Source organism: Rhinoderma darwinii, chromosome 2, assembly GCF_050947455.1.
Source record: "Rhinoderma darwinii isolate aRhiDar2 chromosome 2, aRhiDar2.hap1, whole genome shotgun sequence".
NCBI classification, from domain to species: Eukaryota; Metazoa; Chordata; class Amphibia; order Anura; family Rhinodermatidae; genus Rhinoderma; species Rhinoderma darwinii.
In genome coordinates this window covers 284,029,828-284,049,966 of record NC_134688.1, presented here as the reverse complement: position 1 = coordinate 284,049,966, position 20,139 = coordinate 284,029,828, and the positions used below count along the sequence as shown (strand labels likewise).

The 20,139-nt window shown below is 43.2% G+C and overlaps 1 protein-coding gene across 5 annotated transcripts in view; it reads left to right on the top strand.

Moving 5' to 3' along the window:
• Positions 1-19,261, top strand: part of ZMYM4 (zinc finger MYM-type containing 4) — a 130,796-nt gene extending 111,535 nt beyond the window's left edge. For all 5 annotated transcript variants that reach the window (XM_075853357.1, XM_075853358.1, XM_075853360.1 and 2 more), the window contains 4 exons: positions 5,730-5,841; positions 5,943-6,191; positions 12,628-12,760; positions 17,449-19,261. In XM_075853357.1, the coding sequence (XP_075709472.1) occupies positions 5,730-5,841; positions 5,943-6,191; positions 12,628-12,760; positions 17,449-17,653 (699 nt within the window). In that variant the 3' untranslated portion in view covers positions 17,654-19,261. The remainder of the gene's footprint in view (positions 1-5,729; positions 5,842-5,942; positions 6,192-12,627; positions 12,761-17,448) is intronic.
• The last annotated feature ends 878 nt before the right edge of the window (positions 19,262-20,139 follow it).

Below are 20,139 nucleotides of genomic sequence, written 5' to 3'. Positions count from 1 at the left end.
CCTTAGCCAGACAGATGATGAAGCATGAGTTATCACTCTTGATAATGCATTTCCCATGCTACATTATCTACACTTTGTATTATGCATGGTGATCAAGCTTGTATATAGATGCTTGGACATGGACAACCAACCCCTAAAGCTCTTAAGCAGCATTTCTTGTGGCATAGTTACTTTCAAGGATAGTTTGGAACTTTGTAGTAAGGTTTTTTTTTCCTCGTTTATGTTATTGGTGGACTCGGACCATGGGTATATGCTGTTGCCACTAGGAGGCGTGAGACAGAATAAAAATAAGCGTTGGCACTTACTACAGGCCCTGAGCTAATTCAGTCTTCGCTTAGTGTTCCTAGGAGGCACCCACTTCTGCTGATTCAGCAGGCTGACTTTGCTCTTTTTTTTATGTTCGTTTATTTTTTTCTTCTTTATTCCAGCGGGGAAACAGGAAACCTCCTCCCCCGTTTTCCCTCCTTTTCTGGTGGGTGCTAGGTGTCTACACCTCACTGCGCCGTTGTCCCCCTGCCAAAATGAAGACGGACAAAAACGCGAGCTCCTCTTTTGCCAACCAGCGCAAGGGTCGCCCCTCTTGCTCCCTATTTGTGTCAACTCATCCATAGCTGGCACACGGAGCAGGGCGTCCCTGCTGGTCATATGCTTTTAGGAATGAAGCTGACTGGACTTCAAGGGAGGTATGTATAGAACCTCTCTAAAATTAGCCCCAAACTTAACAAACGGGTATGCATTTTGCCTGGCACATTTTTGGCTCATCTATTGGTTCTTCGCTATAATTCGGTTGACCGTGTTGGTCAAGTGTGGGGCTTAGTTCAGAAACATCGTTCACGCCTAACTTGCATTTTCATCTCCCGATCGCCATTTTTACAATCTCTACTGCCATTTTCCACCTGCCTTTCTGTGGGAGGCGTGGTTCTCAGCCTATGGTCTCCTCCAGGGATTGCTGCAGAGCCACCTTGTGACTGCTGGCATCCAATCGCAGCAATTTAAGGGGCGGATCCACTTCAACCCCTCTCTGCTTTCATTCAGTAACACGCCGAAGAAACGGCACACAGGATCTCCTGCTAGGCACTGCTGCTGTTGGTGCTCGGATTGCTCAAAACACTATGGAAACCGGGAGGATCTGCCTTCAGGCTCCCTTTATTTTCTTCAGGCCCCTTCTCTGATTTAGTATATTTACACAGGGAGCCGTATACCTTGGTAACATCAGGCGGCCATTACACCCTTTTCAGGAAGTTAATAGCCTTGCCATATTGCAATATTTTAGCAAACTTTTAGTCACTAGCTTTCTCCAGTTTTTTTTCAGGGGTATGTGGTTACCCCTATACTGTCATGTCAGACAACAGAAGAATATTATGCAACTCACTATTCTTGCTGCACATGCGGCTCTTCCTTTGGCAAGTTCCTAACTATTTGGGACCTGCCTGGACGAGATTATTTCAGAAACCACATGTGGAAAGAGCACTCACCTGTCTCAAACCAAGGCTCGTTGTGCTACGACGCTCAGGAAACTGGTACTTCGTTTTTGTTACTTTCGCAGAATCCTCGGTCCGCGAGCTTCCGGGCAATCGTCTCATCAGGGCTCCAAGAAAAAATCCTGCTTCAAGCCCTGCCCCTCTTGGCGTCTCCGCCCTCAGCCTGCTAATACCGGATCGGGTAAGACAAACTCGGCCTGAAGGTGTGACCCCACTTGAGTCTTGGGTGGAGGGGAACGACTTATGCATTTCAAAGATGTCTGGCTCTCTCACGTCACGGAGGCCTGGGTGCGAGAAGTCATCTCATCAGAATACAAGATCATGTTTGGAAGCCTACCACCCGACAAATTCTTCCAGTCAACGCCCATCTGTCAGGGCAGACGCTTTTTTTGAGGCAATAGACTTAATCTTGAGTCAAGAAGTGAACGTCCTTGTTCCTGACTATCAGAAATGTTTTGGTTTTTACTTCAATCTGTTTGTTATTCCCAAGATGTACAGATCAATTCGTCCCATCCTGGATCTCACATTTAAAGGCCTACATCAAGGTCCGTCACTTCATAATGGAATCCTTCTGTTTGGTCATCGCCTCAATCGATCAGGGGGATTTTCTCTCTTCATTTAAACATAAAGAATTTGTAGCTGAACATCCCATCAGCGCTTCATGCGTTTTGTTGCTCTCCTTTACCATTGTTAGTTTGTGGCACTCCTGTTCGGCCTGTCAATAGCCCCACAGATTTTCAGTGGCCTTTATTCGCTCTAGGGGGTTTCGGTAATTCCCTAGCTGGACGAAATCTAACCTAGCCAGTCTACAGATCTCTTTTGGATACCTTGGCCCGATTTGTATAGATTACCAACCACTCCAAGTCCTGTCTGACTCCCTGTCTAAGAATTGCCTTCCTGGGAATGGTGTTTGTAACCCACTTGGCTCGAGTGTTACTTTCACCAGGGAAGTTGTCCACCCTCCAATAGGGAGTTCGCAATCCACATGAGTGTTCTGGGCATCGTGTGGAGGCTTCCATCGAGGCTATTCCATTTGCCTAGTTTTATACCAGTCCTCTATAAAGGCGATCTTCTTCTAGTGGAACCGCTCTCCAGATTCCCTGGATTGCCGAGTTCAACATCCCCTCACCGTACGTCGGCCCCTTCACTGGTGGCTTTCCTACCCAGCTATCCCTCGGGCCACTCTTTCTCCCGATCCACTGGCAAGTCTAAGCCACAGACACGAGATTTCGGGTTTGGGGAAGTGCCTTCAGGCACAAGGTCTTTGGTCCCACGAGAAATCCGTCTTCCATCAACATCATGGACTTGAGGGTGATTCTTCTTTTGTCTCAGTGATTCAATGACTCTTCCGTCCAGCTGCCGGGTCCGAGTCCAGACGGACAGTGTGACGGCAATGGCCTATCTCACTCACCTAAAAGGAACGTAGAGCTCAGTAGCAATGGCAGCGATTCTGGGGTGGGAGGAACTCCACGTTTCTGCTCTCTTGGCTGTGCACATCCCACAATTTCACAATTTGGTTGCAGATTTCTTCACAAACGGGTCGACCCACTGGGTGTTTGACCAGATGTGCTCTAGTTGTACGCCCGACGTGGACTTGATGGCGTACAGGTTCAACTGCAATGTTCCCCAATTCATATCTCGAGATACCAAAGCATGTACAGTCGACATTCTGGTGTATCCATTGGACTAATTCTACCTGATTTATCTTTACCTACCTCTGCCTCTTCTTCTCAAGAGGATCAAGGCCGTCTTCAGCTTCAAAGTTCTTGTTATCTTCGTAGCTCCGGACTGGCTGCATCGTTGTACGTCAAGAAGGTGACTCTGCTGACCAACGTCGGCTGGCTGTTGCCTCTCAACTGCTTTCTAAGGGACAACTTTTCCACCCAAATTTTAAGTTTTATCGGCTTGGCTGTTGAAGCCGCAATTCTGAATGTACGGGAGCTTGTCTGAGCGGGTGATCCACACCTTGTTGAAGCCAAGGCAGGCTTCATCGGCCCTTATTTACCACCGCACTTGGAAGACGCACTGGCGTTAGAACCAGTACCTTTCTCACCTGTTTTTTCCCTGTCCAGGATTCTGTTGTTTCTCCAGGAAGGGTTGGTTTGCGGTCTTGCCCTCAGTTCTCTTAAAGGGCAGGTGTTTGCATTGTCCATTATCTTCAACAGACCACTGACGTCCAAATCGACAAACTCTCTTAAGGTGGTTGCTTACCCTGTTCCCCCCACCTATGGGCCCCCAACTCATACTTGGAATCTGACCTTTGTTCTCTCTGCGCTGCATTCGGCACCGTTTGAACCATTACGTGAGATTTTATTACGTCTTCTCACCTAAAAGGTGGTGTTTCTCCACATTCTGGATGTTGTCCACGCCTTGCAGGTCTACCTCTTGCTCACGTCCTCTTTCCGCATATCCGACTCTTTGTTTGTGGTCCTGGAGGGTCCTAGGAAGGGTTTGGTGGTCTCTTCAGCCACTGTCGCTCGATGGATTCAGTTAACAATTTGCAAGGTCTGGGGGATGTTTTGGGTTATGGCCTATTCAACTAGGGTACTTTCTGAGCTGTGTGCCTTCAGACTTTGGCTCCTCAGGTGTGCAATGGTCGTTTTTACACATGTTTACCAAATTCTACAGGGTGCATACTTTTGCTTCTGAGGGTGCTTCCTTTGGTCGCAAGGTCTTGCAGGCATCTGGGGAGTAAATAATCACCTTTTTTTATTTTTCTGTTCCACCCATGGGGACTGCTTTGGGACGTTCCACGATCTGTCTATCCCTATGAGACGAACAAGAAAAGGGGATAAGGAGAGTACTCCGTGTAAGCATTTTCTCGTCCAGTCCATTGGGGGACACAGCTCCCTCACTTCGTTTTTTACAGTTAAAGAGGCTCTGTCACCAGATTTTGCAACCCCTATCTGCTATTGCAGCAGATAGGCGCTGCAATGTAGATTACAGTAACGTTTTTATTTTTAAAAAACGAGCATTTTTGGCCAAGTTATGACCATTTTTGTAGTTATGCAAATGAGGCTTGCAAAAGTCCAAGTGGGTGTGTTTAAAAGTCCAAGTGGGCGTGTATTATGTGCGTACATCGGGGCGTTTTTAATACTTTTACTAGCTGGGCGCTCTGATGAGAAGTATCATCCACTTCTCTTCAGAACGCCCAGCTTCTGCCTGATCACTGCTGTGACGTCACTCACAAATCCTGCATCGTGTCAGACGAGCGAGGACACATCGGCACCAGAGGCTACAGTTGATTCTGCAGCAGCATCAGCGTTTGCAGTAAGTAGCTACATTGACTTACCTGCTAACGCCGAGGCTGCTGCAGAATCAACTGAAGCTTCTGGTGCCGGTGTCCTCGCTCGTCTGACACGATGCAGGACCTGTGAGTGACGTCACAGCGTGATCTGGCAGAAGCTGGGCGTTCTGAAGAGAAGTGGATGATACTTCTCGTCAGAACGCCCAGCTAGTAAAAGTAGTAAAAACGCCCCGATGTACGCACATAATACACACCCACTTGGACTTTTGCAAGCCTCATTTGCATAACTACAAAAATGGTCATAACTTGGCCAAAAATGTTCGTTTTTTAAAAATAAAAATGTTACTGTAATCTACATTGCAGCGCCGATCTGCTGCAATAGCAGATAGGGGTTGCAAAATCTGGTGACAGAGCCTCTTTAAGTTTGTCCGTTGGACATGGTTTCTTCTCTGGTTCTGATGTTTGTTTTCTATTTACCTTGTGTTCTGCTTCTCCTACTGCTTTTGTACAGACTGAGTTAGCTCAATGTCTGTAGGAGGGGGCAACACTTTTTTTTTTTTTCTTTTTTTTTTTTTTTTTAGTGTTACGCTTCCTAGTGGCAACAGTATACGAGTATGAACACACGGTCTGTCACCTATGGATTTTACGATAAATACTCCAAAAATCCCCTTTTTACAAATATAAATGTATATTATAATGTTAAAATTGCTGAGAGAGGCTACAAATTGATGGGGCACTTAGCTTTTATCATGGTTGCAGTCTCATCCAAGCAAGCAGCTGCAAGGACAAGCTTGCTTCAATCAAACTTCTGCATCAATGACACTGGACAGGGGAAAGTCTGGGAATTTGGGAAGATTAAAATTAGGAAGCCCTGCAAGATATTCATTTTATGTATATAACTGGAGGTGCGCTTTAATAACACCAACTCATTTTAAACATTCTCTATGTTCTGAAAGTATTATGCTCTTACATTCACACGTTGTCTCTCTCTGTTTTTCTAGTATCTTTTTGAGAATGGAAGGATAGATAACATTTTTACAGAACCCTATTCCAGATTTATGGTGGAACTTACAAAACTATTGAAGATCTGGCACCTGCCTGTGTTACCCAATGGTAAATCAATAGCACGGTTGACATAGATATGCCACATAAATTTTGTTAAATGTGTTCTTTGAGCAATGCTGCTTTAGCTGACTTGTACAATTCTGTTCTAGGTTTAATATTTTCAAGGATTGAAGAGGAACATTTATGGGAGTGCAAGCAGCTGGGTGCCTACTCACCTATTATCCTTCTCAACACCATGCTCTTCTTCACAACCAAATTTTTCCAACTGAAGACTGTGACTGAGCACCAGCAACTTTCCTTTGCCTATGTCATGAGACGTACAAAAACTCTAAAATACAACACCAAGACAACATACTTGCGTTTCATGCCACCTTTCCAGAAGTCAGAACTAGAACATGGTGTGTCTTACAACATTTAACTTGTTTCTTTCAGTACAGCACAGTATCATGGAAGTTTATTTTATTAATGCAATTATTTCAGGACCTTGCCAACTGCATGACACTAGAACTTATTAATGATGATGTCATCAATCAGACGAACAGCCAGATAATTCATTATCCGTATGCTTGAGCTATGCATTTATAGATATTTGATGGTAACAATATTTACAGACAGTCTTTCCCACTGCAGGAGAATAAGACCCTGCAATTTCCCATAAGGCCATGTACAGACATTCTGGATTTGTTGCAGATATTCGGTGTGGGAAAAATCTGCAACAAAGTATAGTATACTGCATGTGAATAAGGTTTTGAAAACATCCACCTGCAATGGAAAAATCTGTAGCATGCTTTATGCTATACAAAGAATGGAATACGCAACAAAATCTGCATGATCCTACTTCCGGTTTTTTAAAGCGTTTTGTAACAAATCCAGAACATGGCCTTAGAGGTGTCCGTTTATACACAGATTGTTAGAAAGTTTATTTGCATCATTTGTAGATTATTACTACAACCCTTTTGTTTCATCAGACTATACAAAAATGTAGCCTTAGTAACAGCACTTTTAAGCCTTGCTTATAACCTGGACAAATGTTAAAACAAGTTCACAGTTCTGTTGGTTATTGCAGAAAAACTGTTCTCCCATTAGCAGGATAATGTTTTGAAGGCGCACATATGAAGCTTATAAAAAGTGCTGCTAATATTTAACATGCATGTAAATGTTTTGGGTTGTTTTTTTACTTGAGATATATAGGGTAATTTAATACCATGAGGGCAGGTTATTTTTAGGACGCTACGGTCAACTTGAAATGGCCTCTTTGAGACAGCAATAGAGAGCATTGAACTGCACAGTGAAGTCAGGTAAAATAGATTTTAGGTTTACTGTCCCAATGCTTTTGCTTACGTTTGACATATAAGCCGGAGAAGCTCCCAACGTATGCGTTAATTAAACGTAGGCTGTGACGGATGCCTAACCGCAGTATCCATCACCCTTAGGCTATCATGGTATTCGTTTAACAATAAAACGATACATCATTGAAAAGCTCGTATATGTTTAACGGGTACCAGTGACGGATGCCATGCAGTAGCATACTCATAGGCTCCCATGTTAAAAAAAAAAAAAAAAGTATATATTTAACGTGTACATCTTTTACTGGATTGTGTGGGATGGTATATCGTAGTCTACAACTTTTTTTTTTTTTGCGCTGTATACTGGCCAGATGGAGGCCAAAAGGACACTCTTTTGACCTCTCTCTCCCACAATGGAGCATATAGACCCATTTAGCATGTACATTGGGAGCTTTCTTGGCATACACACTAATCGCAAAACAAAAAATATGATGTGGACAGGGCATTACCATGACGACTGTTTTGGAAAGTCATGGCTGGGATAAAGCAAGACCCTGATGCTCTGCATTTGGCGTCTGTTTAAAATATATAGTCCTCTTTTAAACTACCTTGAGACAAAACTCGAATCCACTGGTAGACTAGAGTTTTCTTAGACTGCAAGTTTCTCAGTCCTGTGAGTCCCACAGCTCCGTTGGAATTAAAACAGACTTAGTTACCGTATTACAGATCATAATTGAATAAGATTCTTTTATCAACTAGACACAAGAAAGTTTTCAGCATACAACTTCATTGCAGAATTGATTGGGAACATTTGCTCTTTGTGCTTCAAAGAAAATGGGAAAGAGTTGTATGCCAGTTGTAAATCTTACTTGAACAGGTCCGTGCTGAAAACGGCAAATGCAGAGTGGAAATAGTAAAATGTAACAGCAAAGTATGAAACATAATTTTATTTTATATTTCACTTAAAAAGTATACAAATACCATAACGGTGGATGGATCAAAACCGGAAAGAACAAGCTGGCGTCAGCAGATTGTATTTAATGTGTAACTAGCATGAAGATAAATTTAGCATGTGTAAGCGATAATGCATATACACTATAAATAGCACATGATAGACTGAAGGCTCAGCACCCGGCTGATGATAACCCTGTGTAGATATAGTTCTCAATGAACACACTACTAAAGTAACAAACTGACAAATATCAAATGTAAACCCCTGTAGATTCATTACCTATAAATTCTGTCTGCTGCGCTGCCCCAACGCACGTTTCGCATCTGCCTCGTCAGGAGGCGTCACAGGGTTATCATCAGCCGGGTGCTGAGCCTTAAAGAGGCTCTGTCACCAGATTTTGCAACCCCTATCTGCTATTGCAGCAGATAGGCGCTGCAATGTAGATTACAGTAACGTTTTTATTTTTAAAAAACGAGCATTTTTGGCCAAGTTATGGCCATTTTTGTATTTATGCAAATGAGGCTTGCAAAAGTACAACTGGGCGTGTTGAAAAGTAAAAGTACAACTGGGCGTGTATTATGTGCGTACATCGGGGCGTTTTTACTACTTTTACTAGCTGGGCGTTCTGACGAGAAGTATCATCCACTTCTCTTCAGAACGCCCAGCTTCTGGCAGTGCAGATCTGTGACGTCACTTCCCCAGGTCCTGCATCGTGTCAGCCACATCGGCACCAGAGGCTACAGTTGATTCTGCAGCAGCATCAGCGTTTGCAGGTAAGTAGCTACATCGATTTACCTGCAAACGCCGATGCTGCTGCAGAATCATCTGTAGCCTCTGGTGCCGGCTCGTCTGACACGATGCAGGACCTGGGGAAGTGACGTCACAGCGTGATCTCTCGAGAACACGGCTGTGTCTGCACTGCCAGAAGCTGGGCGTTCTGAAGAGAAGTGGATGATACTTCTCATCAGAACGCCCAGCTAGTAAAAGTAGTAAACACGCCCCGATGTACGCACATAATACACGCCCAGTTGTACTTTTACTTTTAAATACGCCCAGTTGTACTTTTGCAAGCCTCATTTGCATAAATACAAAAATGGTCATAACTTGGCCAAAAATGCTCGTTTTTTAAAAATAAAAACGTTACTGTAATCTACATTGCAGCGCCGATCTGCTGCAATAGCAGATAGGGGTTGCAAAATCTGGTGACAGAGCCTCTTTAAGTTACAATTAAGTATACTGTCTATAATAGCTGTGATATACCTCCTCACTATATCAAGAGTAATGGCCAAAGTAAATTCTCTCAAGTTACATAAAGTGAAAGTACATATTAATATACATGTCCTATTCTCTATTCGAAACGCTCACAATTAAGTAACTTAGGAGGATGTCCCTATCATGTGCTATTTATAGTGTATATGCATTATCCCTCACACATGCTAAATTTGTCGTCATGCTAGTTACATACTAAATATAATCTGCTGATGCCGGCTTGTTCTTTCCCGTTTTAATCCATCTATCGTTATGGTATTTGTATATTTTTTAAGTGAAAATTTTTTTTCTTTCATGGGAAAATACTCGTAGATTTTCTTTATAGGTGATATATATTTGACCGCGAGTCTAAGTTCCTAGATTACATCTTATGTGGCATATACTGTTTGGTTTAACCCCTTAATGACCAGCCTATTTTAAACCTCAAAGGGGTTGTCCAGGAATAAATTTTATTTATATTTTAACTTAATTGGATATATATAAGTAACTTTCTAATATAATGTCTATTTACCTCTGGCTTCGTTACTTGGTTTTGATATGCGGTCACGTGACCGCACCCAGGGTAAATTTTTTATTTCCTGTGACGTTCCGTGTCTTTGCTCAGCCAGCATTTCAAGCTGAAGAAAGAGACGGCGCGTCGTCAACTACGTTTACAGGCAGTGGGCCGGGCAGATGTTTCATGAGCTCTTCGGAGCTCCGCCTCCTCTGGTCCCGCCGCCTGTAAACATAGTTGATGACGCGCCGTGTCTCTACACAGCTGGAAGTGCAGGCTGAGCAAAGACACGGAACGTCATCAATCATAGTACACGCCCCTCCTCCTTTCTCGTCGTCCACACCTCCTCCTTCACTCTTGGTTATCCCGCACTGCTTGTAAAGGTAGTTGATGACGCGCGGTGCCTCTGTTCAGCCGGAAGTGCTGGCTGATCAAAGTCACGGAGCGTCATCTCTCCTAGTACAAGCCCCCTGCTCCTTCTACTCTGATGTAGAAGGAGCGGGGCGGCGTTGTTTTTTCTCAATCTCCACGCGCCCCGATGGTTACCTAAAAACAGGGCTGATGGGGTTACATGACCCCCATCATCCCTGTCTGTGACCCCCATCATCCCTGTCTGTGACCCCCATCATCCCTGTCTGTGACCCCCATCATCCCTGTCTGTGACCCCCATCAGCCCTGTCTGTGACCCCCATCATCCCTGTCTGTGACCCCCATCATCCCTGTCTGTGACCCCCATCATCCCTGTCTGTGACCCCCATCATCCCTGTATATAACAGCCATCATCCCGGTATAGGATGATGGGGGTTATACACAGGGATGATGGCGGTTATATAAAGGCATGTTGGAGTAATACATAGGGTTGATGTTGGAGTTATATCATCCCTGTGTATTACTCCATCAAGGATGCATATACCCTGTGATCCCTGTGTATTACCTCATCATCCCTGTGTATCATCCCCCACATTCCTGTATGTAACCCCCATCCTCCTGTGTGATAATTACTGGGTGTGTGTGACAGTGTGCAGGGAGCTGGGTGACTGTAATTAGAGCAGGGAATGACCCTGTGAATATAGAGGGGCGTGGCAGTATGCTAATAGCTGAGAAGCTGTGGAGGGGGGAAGGGGGATGTAAGCTGTCTCCTCAGATGCAGTGGGGGATCATGGGTATGGTGGGTTACAAGACCGGAAACAGCCAGGACCAGAAGCAAGGGATGTAAACAAACAGAAAGACCAACAGTGACGATGGGGATCAAACAGAAACTGGTTAGAAAGTATGTAGGGGGTTTTAGGGAAGGCAAACCATGGCTGGGGGACACTTTTTAGAAAATATTTTTTTCCTGGCCAACCCCTTTAATGACCAACCTATTTTTTACGTTTTTCCATAGTCTCATTCCAAGAGCTATAACTTTTTTTATATTTGCGTCGACATATCTGTATATGGTCTTGTTTTTTTGCGGGACAAGTTGTATTTTTTTAATCGCACCATTTTGGGGTACATATAATTTATTGATTAACTTTTGGGGGAGTAATGGAAAAAAAAAAACATACATTTCACCACTCTTTTTTTGCGTCTTGGATTTACGCCGTTTACTGTGTGGTATAAATAACATAACCTTATTCAGTGGGTTGTTACGATTGTGGAGATACCAAAGTTATAAAGATTTTGTATGTTTTACTACTTTTACACAGTAAAAACACTTCTTTTTTTTCAGAATTATTTGTTTTTGTGTCGCCATGTTTTAAGAGCCATAATTGTTTTATTTTTACGCCGATGCAGCTGTATGAGGGCTTGTTTTTTGCGGGACGACTTATAGTTTTTATTGGTACTATTTTGGAGTACATTTTCTGACGGCAGGATGAACAGAAAACAGCAATTCTGGCATTGTTTTTTATTTTTTACGGCTCTCACCGTGCGGGTTAAATAACGTAATCGCTTTATAGGTGGGGTCATTACGGACTCGGCGATACCAAATTGTGTCATTTTTTATTTTTTGTTTTTTCATATTAAAGTATTTTATAAGGGAAAAAGAGGGTTTTTTTCATTTTTTCTTTTATTTGGGATTTTTATTTATTATTAATCTTTGATAACTTTATTTTTAGTTCCACTAGGGGACTTCACTATGTGATCCAATGATCGTTTTTATAATACACTCCAATACTTCTGTATTGCAGCGTATTATTGCCTGTCAGTGTAAAACCGACAGGCACCTGCTAGGCCATGCCTCAGGCATGGCTTAGCGGGCATCCACTACAGGCAGACCTGGGGGCTTTTGTTAGGCCCCCCGGCTGCCATAGAAGCCATTGGCACCCTGCGACTGCAATTGCAGGGTGCCGATGGGGTGAGAGGGAGCACCCTGCCTCCAAAACCACTTGGATGCGGCGCTCGCTATTGAGCGCCGCATCTAAGGGGTTAAACAGGTGAGATCGATGTTGAAATCGATGCCGCCCGTTAGTGCAGGTGTCAGGCTGTCTTTAGACCGCCTGACACCCGCTTTAGCCGGCACAGGACACCCGTGCCGGGCTTATGTCAGGTCGCCGTGAAAAGGCGGCGCTCTGGCATAAGTACCATTAACGGCTGCCGTGAAAAGGTGTATTGGCGGTTGTTATGGGGGTAAAATTATACTTACCCTTTATGTAGCACCAACATATAATTCAGTGTTGTACATAACATAGTAATAGAGGATGCAGATACAGACCCCAAAACAATATATACAGAAAAAGCAAAGCACACAGAAAAGATACACCAGGAAAAGAGAACCCTGCTCAAATACAACTTACTACCTAAGCAAATTATTCCAGAACAATATATAAATAAATATTTTAAATGTTTTATAGAGAAACTATCAGGCGGCGGTAAGAGGAAGAGATTAGAGGACGAAGATGGTCAATTTGTGATGGAAATGGCTGAGAACACAGACAACCCACTCAGGTGCCCTGTCAGGCTTTACGAATTTTATTTGTCCAAATGGTAAGTGCCTTGTATTTCAGGCTATACATTATTTTATATAGATAGATGTATAGACCGAGATTGCGTGTATGTGTATATATAAATAATATACACTGAATGGCCACTTTATTAGAAAAACTCATCTAGTAGTGCGTTGGACCTCCTTTGGTCTTCAGTAATTCGCATGACATAGATATCACAAGTTGCTGAAATCGTTCTGCAGGAATATTGGCAGACAGGACAGCTTCTCGCAGTTGCCGGTACAGTGTCCTTCTGCCATATGGTAACCGCTGCCATGAAAGGATGAACTTAGTCAGCCACAATGCTTGGGTAAGCCCTACTGTTCAAACGTCCTGAGTTTTCAGAGGGCACGGGGTGTTCCAAGAAAAGATTTCCCACACTATTACTCCCCCTCCACCAGTCTGAACTGTTGATGCCTTACAGCAGGGGCCTCAAACTCGGCCGGGTAAGTGGGCCACATATAGAAAAAATAGGAAGTTGACGGGCCGCATTACTTTCAAATTTGATACAATACAAAATTATTGTTAATCATTTAGTTATTTGAACTACTATAGCAAGACTACATTACTATAATAATAATACTACATTACTATAATAATAGCGCTAGGTTTAAAATTTGAGAGAATTCTTCATGTGCTTATTTCAACAATCCAGTTTTCCAGTTTATGTGTCGCTAAATGCAGTCCGGCGGCTCAGTTGGCAGACACACATGTCAAGATTGGGCAGCCCCTTTTTAGATAGTGCCACAGTGCCCCAGCCCCTTTTTAGATAGTGCCACAGTGCCCTCTGTAGGAGGTAATGCCACAGTGCCCTCTGTAGGAGGTAATGCCACAGTGCCCTCTGTAGGAGGTAATGCCACAGTGCCCTCTGTAGGAGGTAATGCCACAGTGCCCTCTGTAGGAGGTAATGCCACAGTGCCCTCTGTAGGAGGTAATGCCACAGTGCCCTCTGTAGGAGGTAATGCCACAGTGCCCTCTGTAGGAGGTAATGCCACAGTGCCCTCTGTAGGAGGTAATGCCACAGTGCCCTCTGTAGGAGGTAATGCCACAGTGCCCTCTGTAGGAGGTAATGCCCTGCGCAGATGCTGCCACAGTGCCCTCTGTAGGAGGTAATGCCCTGCGCAGATGCTGCCACAGTGTCCTCTGTAGGAGGTAATGCCCTGCGCAGATGCTGCCACTGTGCCCTGCGCAGATGCTGCCACTGTGCCCTGCGCAGATGCTGCCACTGTGCCCTGCGCAGATGCTGCCACTGTGCCCTGCGCAGATGCTGCCACACACACCCCAAGTAGATGGCTCCATTGGGGCTCCCTTTAGGAGTATAATTCCCAGCCAGAGCGTTGCCGACGCTTTGGCTAGGGATTCCTCTGCTGTTGGAGCCCCTGACGTCACTGTCCATACACTGTGACGTCAGGGGATCCTCTTGCACGGGAATGTAATATCAAGGGCAACCCCAGAGCTGGAGTCCCGGGCAGAGCACTAGTAGGCTCTTGATGGGACTCCAGCTGTGTTCCTGACATCACTGGGACTCCCGCTCTGGGGAAGCCCCTGACCTCACTGTCGATGTATGGACAGCGATGTCAGAGGCTTCCCCGGAGTCCCAGAGCAGAGCCTATACTAGCGCTCTGGCCAGGACTCCTGCCCTGGGGAAGCCCCAGACATCGCTGTCCATATGTGGACAGCGATGTCAGGGGATTCTCCAGAGTCCCGGAGCAGAGCCTGTACTAGCACTGCTCAGAACTCCGCTCTGGAGAAGACCCTGACAACACTGTCCATATATGGACAGCGATGTCAGGGAATTCCACAGAGTCCCGGAGCAGAGCCTGTACTAGCGGCTCTGTGTGCCGCGGGCCGCAGATGACTGCCCCAGGGGCCGCGTGCTTGAGACCCCTGCCTTACAGGAAGGGTTTATCGATTAATTCTGCTTGTGCTCAATTCTGCCACTCCCCATCAGTATGGTTGGTGCCACAGAAATCTGGATTCATTTGACCAGGCGCTGTTTTTTCACTACTCAGTAATGCAGTTTTTGTGCTCTTTTGCCCACTGGAGTCTTGGTTTTGTTTCCCTTAGGCCCCATGTACACAACCGAGCCCGTAATTACGGCTGAAATTGCGGGCACGGCCGGCCGGCCACTGACGGCCACCCGCATTTTCGGGCTGTGCTCCCATACAAAGTATGGGAGCACGGCCCATAAAACACGAAAAAACAGACCTGCTCCACAATTCCCGGCACAGTGTGTGCATGGGGCCTTCGACAGCAATGGCACCCAAACTGGTCGTCTGCTGTTATAGTCCATCTGTGCTAAGGAATGGCGAGTTGTGTGTTCAGACATATTAGTTGGAGCACCAGCATTGTTTTCGGCAGGAATTTGCTTTACTGCACCGGATCTTACCGTTTGCAATGCAAAATGGTGATGAAATCAGCATCAAATCCACAACAACGTCCACAACATGTGAACCAATAAAGTGGCCATTCATTGTGTTTGCATGTGTATATAGACTATAGTATGTGTATGAATACTGATTACCTTATATCCTCCAGCATTCTTAGACCATATTTCCATAGTTCTTTTTATAGCATGTAGATGTGAGACGTTCTATTTACAGTTAATTCCTTGCCGCTGCAGACATTTTTTGTTTTTTCATTTTCGTTTTTTTTCTCACTGCATTCCAAAGCCATATGGTTTTTTTTCTATTTTTCTGACCATATAGCCGTATAAGCTTTTTTTTCAATTTCATTTTTTATGGGAAGTGCTGTCATTTTTCACAGCACCATTTATTGTACTGGAAATGTGGCAAAACATTTTTGTGGGGTAGAATGGGAGAAAAACAGTGATTTATCCTAGTTTTCGGGATTTCGTTTTTACAACATTCACCCAGCGTTAAAAAATCACGTGAACTTTATTATGCTGTTCAATACGATTACAGCAATACCAAATTTATATAGGTTTTTTTATGTTTTTCTTTTTTTACAAAGAAAAAACTAATTGCTAAAAAAAAATACATATTGTTTTGTGTCGTCATATTCTGAGAGCCATTACTGGGGTTTTTTTTCGGATGTGAGCTTTTATTGGTACTATTTTAGGGTGCTTTTTGTTACATTTTTTGAGTTGAGGCGACCAGGAAACAGCACTTTTGTTATTTTTTTCCAATATTCACCATGCGGGTGTTATATTGTAAAAGTTCAGACTTCTACGGACGCGTGATACAAATTTTATATTTATTTTTACATTACTTTAAGGGGAAAATGGGTAAATGGTTGGGGTTTTTTAAAAAGAAAAATTATTTTATATAAAGTTATTTAACTTTGTTTTTTTATTAGTCCCCTACTTTATTAGTACATGTACTGCAGTATATTGTGTTTTTTACCAACTGCCATTAAGCTCTGCCTGCCTCTGCCCTTCAATAGGCCCCCAGGCAGATGAGATGTCAGCCTGCTCCATACTTCCCTTTCCCAGCTATGGCGTAACTGTACATCAAATTTGGGAAAGGGGTTAATTATTGGGAAGCCTACAACACTGCCTTTTTTTTTTTTCGTAACATGGTAAACCTTAAAGAAGCACTTCACTTTATTTTTTTCATTGCAGCCTCCATTTGTACATTGGTGTTTCAGCGGGGTGCTGTGTGCAAAAATACTTACCGATTCCCGCATCTTGTCTTTTTCGAGGTCCAGCGCCGCTCACGTGACCTTCCCTCTGACTTATCTTGAATTTCTGCTTTTCGGAAAACCGGAAGTCAGACTCTCAATGCATTCCTATGGAGCCTCGTTCTGGCTTACTCAAAAGCAGTGACTCCGGACAAGTCAGAAGGAAGGTCATGTGAGCGGCGCTGGACCAGAAAAAGACAAGATGCGGGAATCGGTAAGTATTTTTGCACACAGCACCCCGCTGAAACACCAATGTACAAATGGGGGGTGCAATAAAAAAAATTAAGTGGAGTGCTCCTTTAAGGAGAGCAAATCATGAGATGCCAGCATTAACTTAGGGGACCTATCGCCTCTCCTGACAGGTCTGTTATAGTAAAAAAATGTATTCCCAATAACATAACAATTCTAAAACATCTTTTCTAATAACTCCACATTGTGCTGTTCCTCTATTATTCATACTACAAATTTATGAATACATTGACAACTGGGTGTTACCAGTTGGGGGTGTATTCCTACTTTCTTTCACACTGTCCAATCAGGGCTGACAGTGAGACTGTGTAGGGACCCACCTCTTTGACCAGGGGAATGATAACAGCCTGTTAATTTATTCATAAATTTATAAGAGAAATAACAGGAATAATACAACGCATAGTTCTAATAAAATATGGTCTAGTATTGTTATTTCATGGCGAATACAAGTATTTACTAAAACAGACCTGTCAGGAGAGGTGATAGGTCCTCTTAAGAAGGGATCCTAACAAATAGGACCTTTAAGACAATGTCGGGACCTCTCTCCACCAACATATGCATTGTCAGGGCTTGAGGAGAGGCAGGCACTCTTTGTAAAGTCAAAAGTCTCTGAGAGCTTCTCTCGGCATCAACTATATACAAATTGTTAGCGCTAGAAGACCTCAGTCCATTTTCTTTCCCTGTACTCTTTTAAAGGGGCACCGCAATTGATGCCCACATTGTATATGTGTGACTACAATTTCTGAATATCGTTATTCTAGAGTGGGTACATCATCTTTTCTACTTTCCCCTCTGCAGTTCTGAAAGTGTGAAGCAGCGGAGTGACGTTTTCTACCTTCAACCAGAACGTTCTTGTGTACCTAATAGCCCTATGTGGTTCTCCACAATGCCCATTGACCCAGGCACATTGGACAGCATGCTGACTCGTATTCTCATGGTTCGAGAAATTCATGAAGAGCTGACCAAAGCAAAAGAGGACTCGGAAGGAGAGCTGTCTGATTAAAATGGCACAACATGCCCTACTTTGAAACCACAAGCAACTTTGAAATAAAATGGGGCAAGCGCTAAACTGTGAATATAACATTTTTCACTTTGAACTTGTGCACTGCCCTCCTTTGCCTCTTCAGCCCATCCCCATGTAAAAAATGGACAAAGGAAGTTTTGAACTGCTGGGACTGATAGGAACATACACTATACAGTCCAGGATTTTTATGGTAGAAGAATGGGCCCAGAGATGAGCAAATGACTCTTATGATCATACACCTAATACTAGGTGTTAGACCCACAATAGGAACTGTAATTTCTTTTTAACTGGAGCAAAGGGGAGATCACTTTTAGCTCTTTCTACTGTGTAAATGTCCAATAATGCTATGTAAGAAACAGCAGAAAGGGTTTTCAAAGGCGTCTCTTCTATACTTGTGTTGAATGACACTGAAAGTGGGTGCATTGTGGAACCCCCTACATTATATTATTGAAAAGTATGTATAAACCATGTTGAAATCCCCTTTGACCGTCTTTCATCCACTTCCACAAAACATTACTCTAAAATGAACCTGACAATTTTGAGGCTCAAGTGAACCATTTACACATTGAACTTTTTCCCTTTTTGTTTTCTCACAATAACCAGAGCAGGCTACAGCACTAAATAAAGCTAAATTCCCAGGAACCAGGTGGCCATTTCTTTGTAGACCAGATGAGATCGAAGTAGGAGTAGCATAACCGACATAGCTTGTGTGCATGGCACCGGTGTGTATTCCATCCCAGAAGCATGTTCTATTTGGGTTGCTAGAATCCTTTGTTGTCACACATTTTGGAGCTCTTTTCCATAATGTCTGACACACATGGTTTTATATGACACATAGTTACAAGTGGAGCACATGTCAACTCCGGGGATTTGTTTTATTTATCCTCCCTACAAGAATAGTGTAGAGTGTTCAGCCCCAGATAGATACTGCTGCATAAATATTTGTGTACATTTTGTGTTTTCAACATTACGACGGTTTGAGTAGTGATGTAATAAAAGAATCCTGAAGGTAACATACATCATCTAGTGTTGATGTGACTATTGAAGTGAAATGATACCACCATAGCGGTTTATTAGAATATATTGTGGTCTGCTTTTAACACAAATGGAAGGAATCATTCATCAGAAACCTTAAAACGTTCTCAAAACCTTACAGTAACACCTCTTAACCTTAGAACCAGAGAAGAAAAAGTAACCTCGACTTGGATCTGTTTTTGTAGGACTCAAGGAAAAAAGGTGGACTTTATAGTGTTTATAAAAAAAAAACAGAAAACCATGTCACCCAAGCCCGGGTCACACGAGGTTGACTTGTGGCCAGGGTAAAGCAAGAACCTGATGATTCTGTATGTTACTGTTAATTCATTACACTCTTTTCTATCAGAGGGGACCCAGACATGTTTGTAGTGTATTATGATCCTATCCCCTTGTATTTTAAAGGGTAGTAATGTTCTCATTTTCTCTTTTTATTTTTTCCCTTTTTTTTCCTTGTTTTAGCAGTTACAGTTTAATATTAAAGACAAAGTAGTCCCATTTTGTGTATTTGTTCTTATCCTGCTTGTACAATAAATCACTGATTTGTGTTTTTAATGTACAGTGATTTGTGTGGCTGCCATGCAAAGCAAAACCTCCCACTAACATGTTCTTCATAATTTATACGACTTCTCGATGACCGTGAACTTATTGTCCGCTTTTCTGGGTAATGTCCCCTTTTAGAATCCCTTACAGAAAAGTATATACGATTCAGTGATAAATTCACCTTTTTTAGTGGATACCACACAATTGTTTTGCTTTTTAAACATCATTTCTGAAGAAGGTCACTAGTAAAAGGAAAATCAGATTCTTGTTTGTTTTCTGTTATTCGTATGTTTAATAATTATTTTAGCTTTGTGAATTTTTCTTTACGAGTCTGTTGTCATATATAAACTATATGCACTGACAATGCAAAGGTAGCAGAGAAATGGGTCCAGCGCTGCTTAAGAATTAAAAGGAAACTGTTTCCAAGTTTTAATGATCTTCAGTTAAAAGGAGTCCAAGATTGGAATCCTGGTTTGCAAGTAAGGAAATGTATCAATCCAGTAATAGGAGCCTACTCTATATTTACCTATCGTGAAGTGAGCTTGCAATATACTCGGAGTGGGATGTATTCGATCTCGGTCTCCTCATTGGTTGTTCCGTTGCCTTAGAGACGGGAAAGCTGTGGAACACAAACGAAACATCGAGACTAACATAACTACGCTAAACAGATCAAGCCATACGTACCAACCATAAGCGATCTCTAAGTATTTGAGAAAAAATACCCCAAATTAAGAAATACCACGTATGATCTTTTTTCTTTCCTCTTATTCCCGAGTCCAATACGATTTATCACATACCAGATCTAAATGGCAGTGTTCAATTACTTTACACACAACACTGCCATTACTTCCGGCTTGCGTTCCAGGTAGCTCCCCGAGTCCTGGAATGCA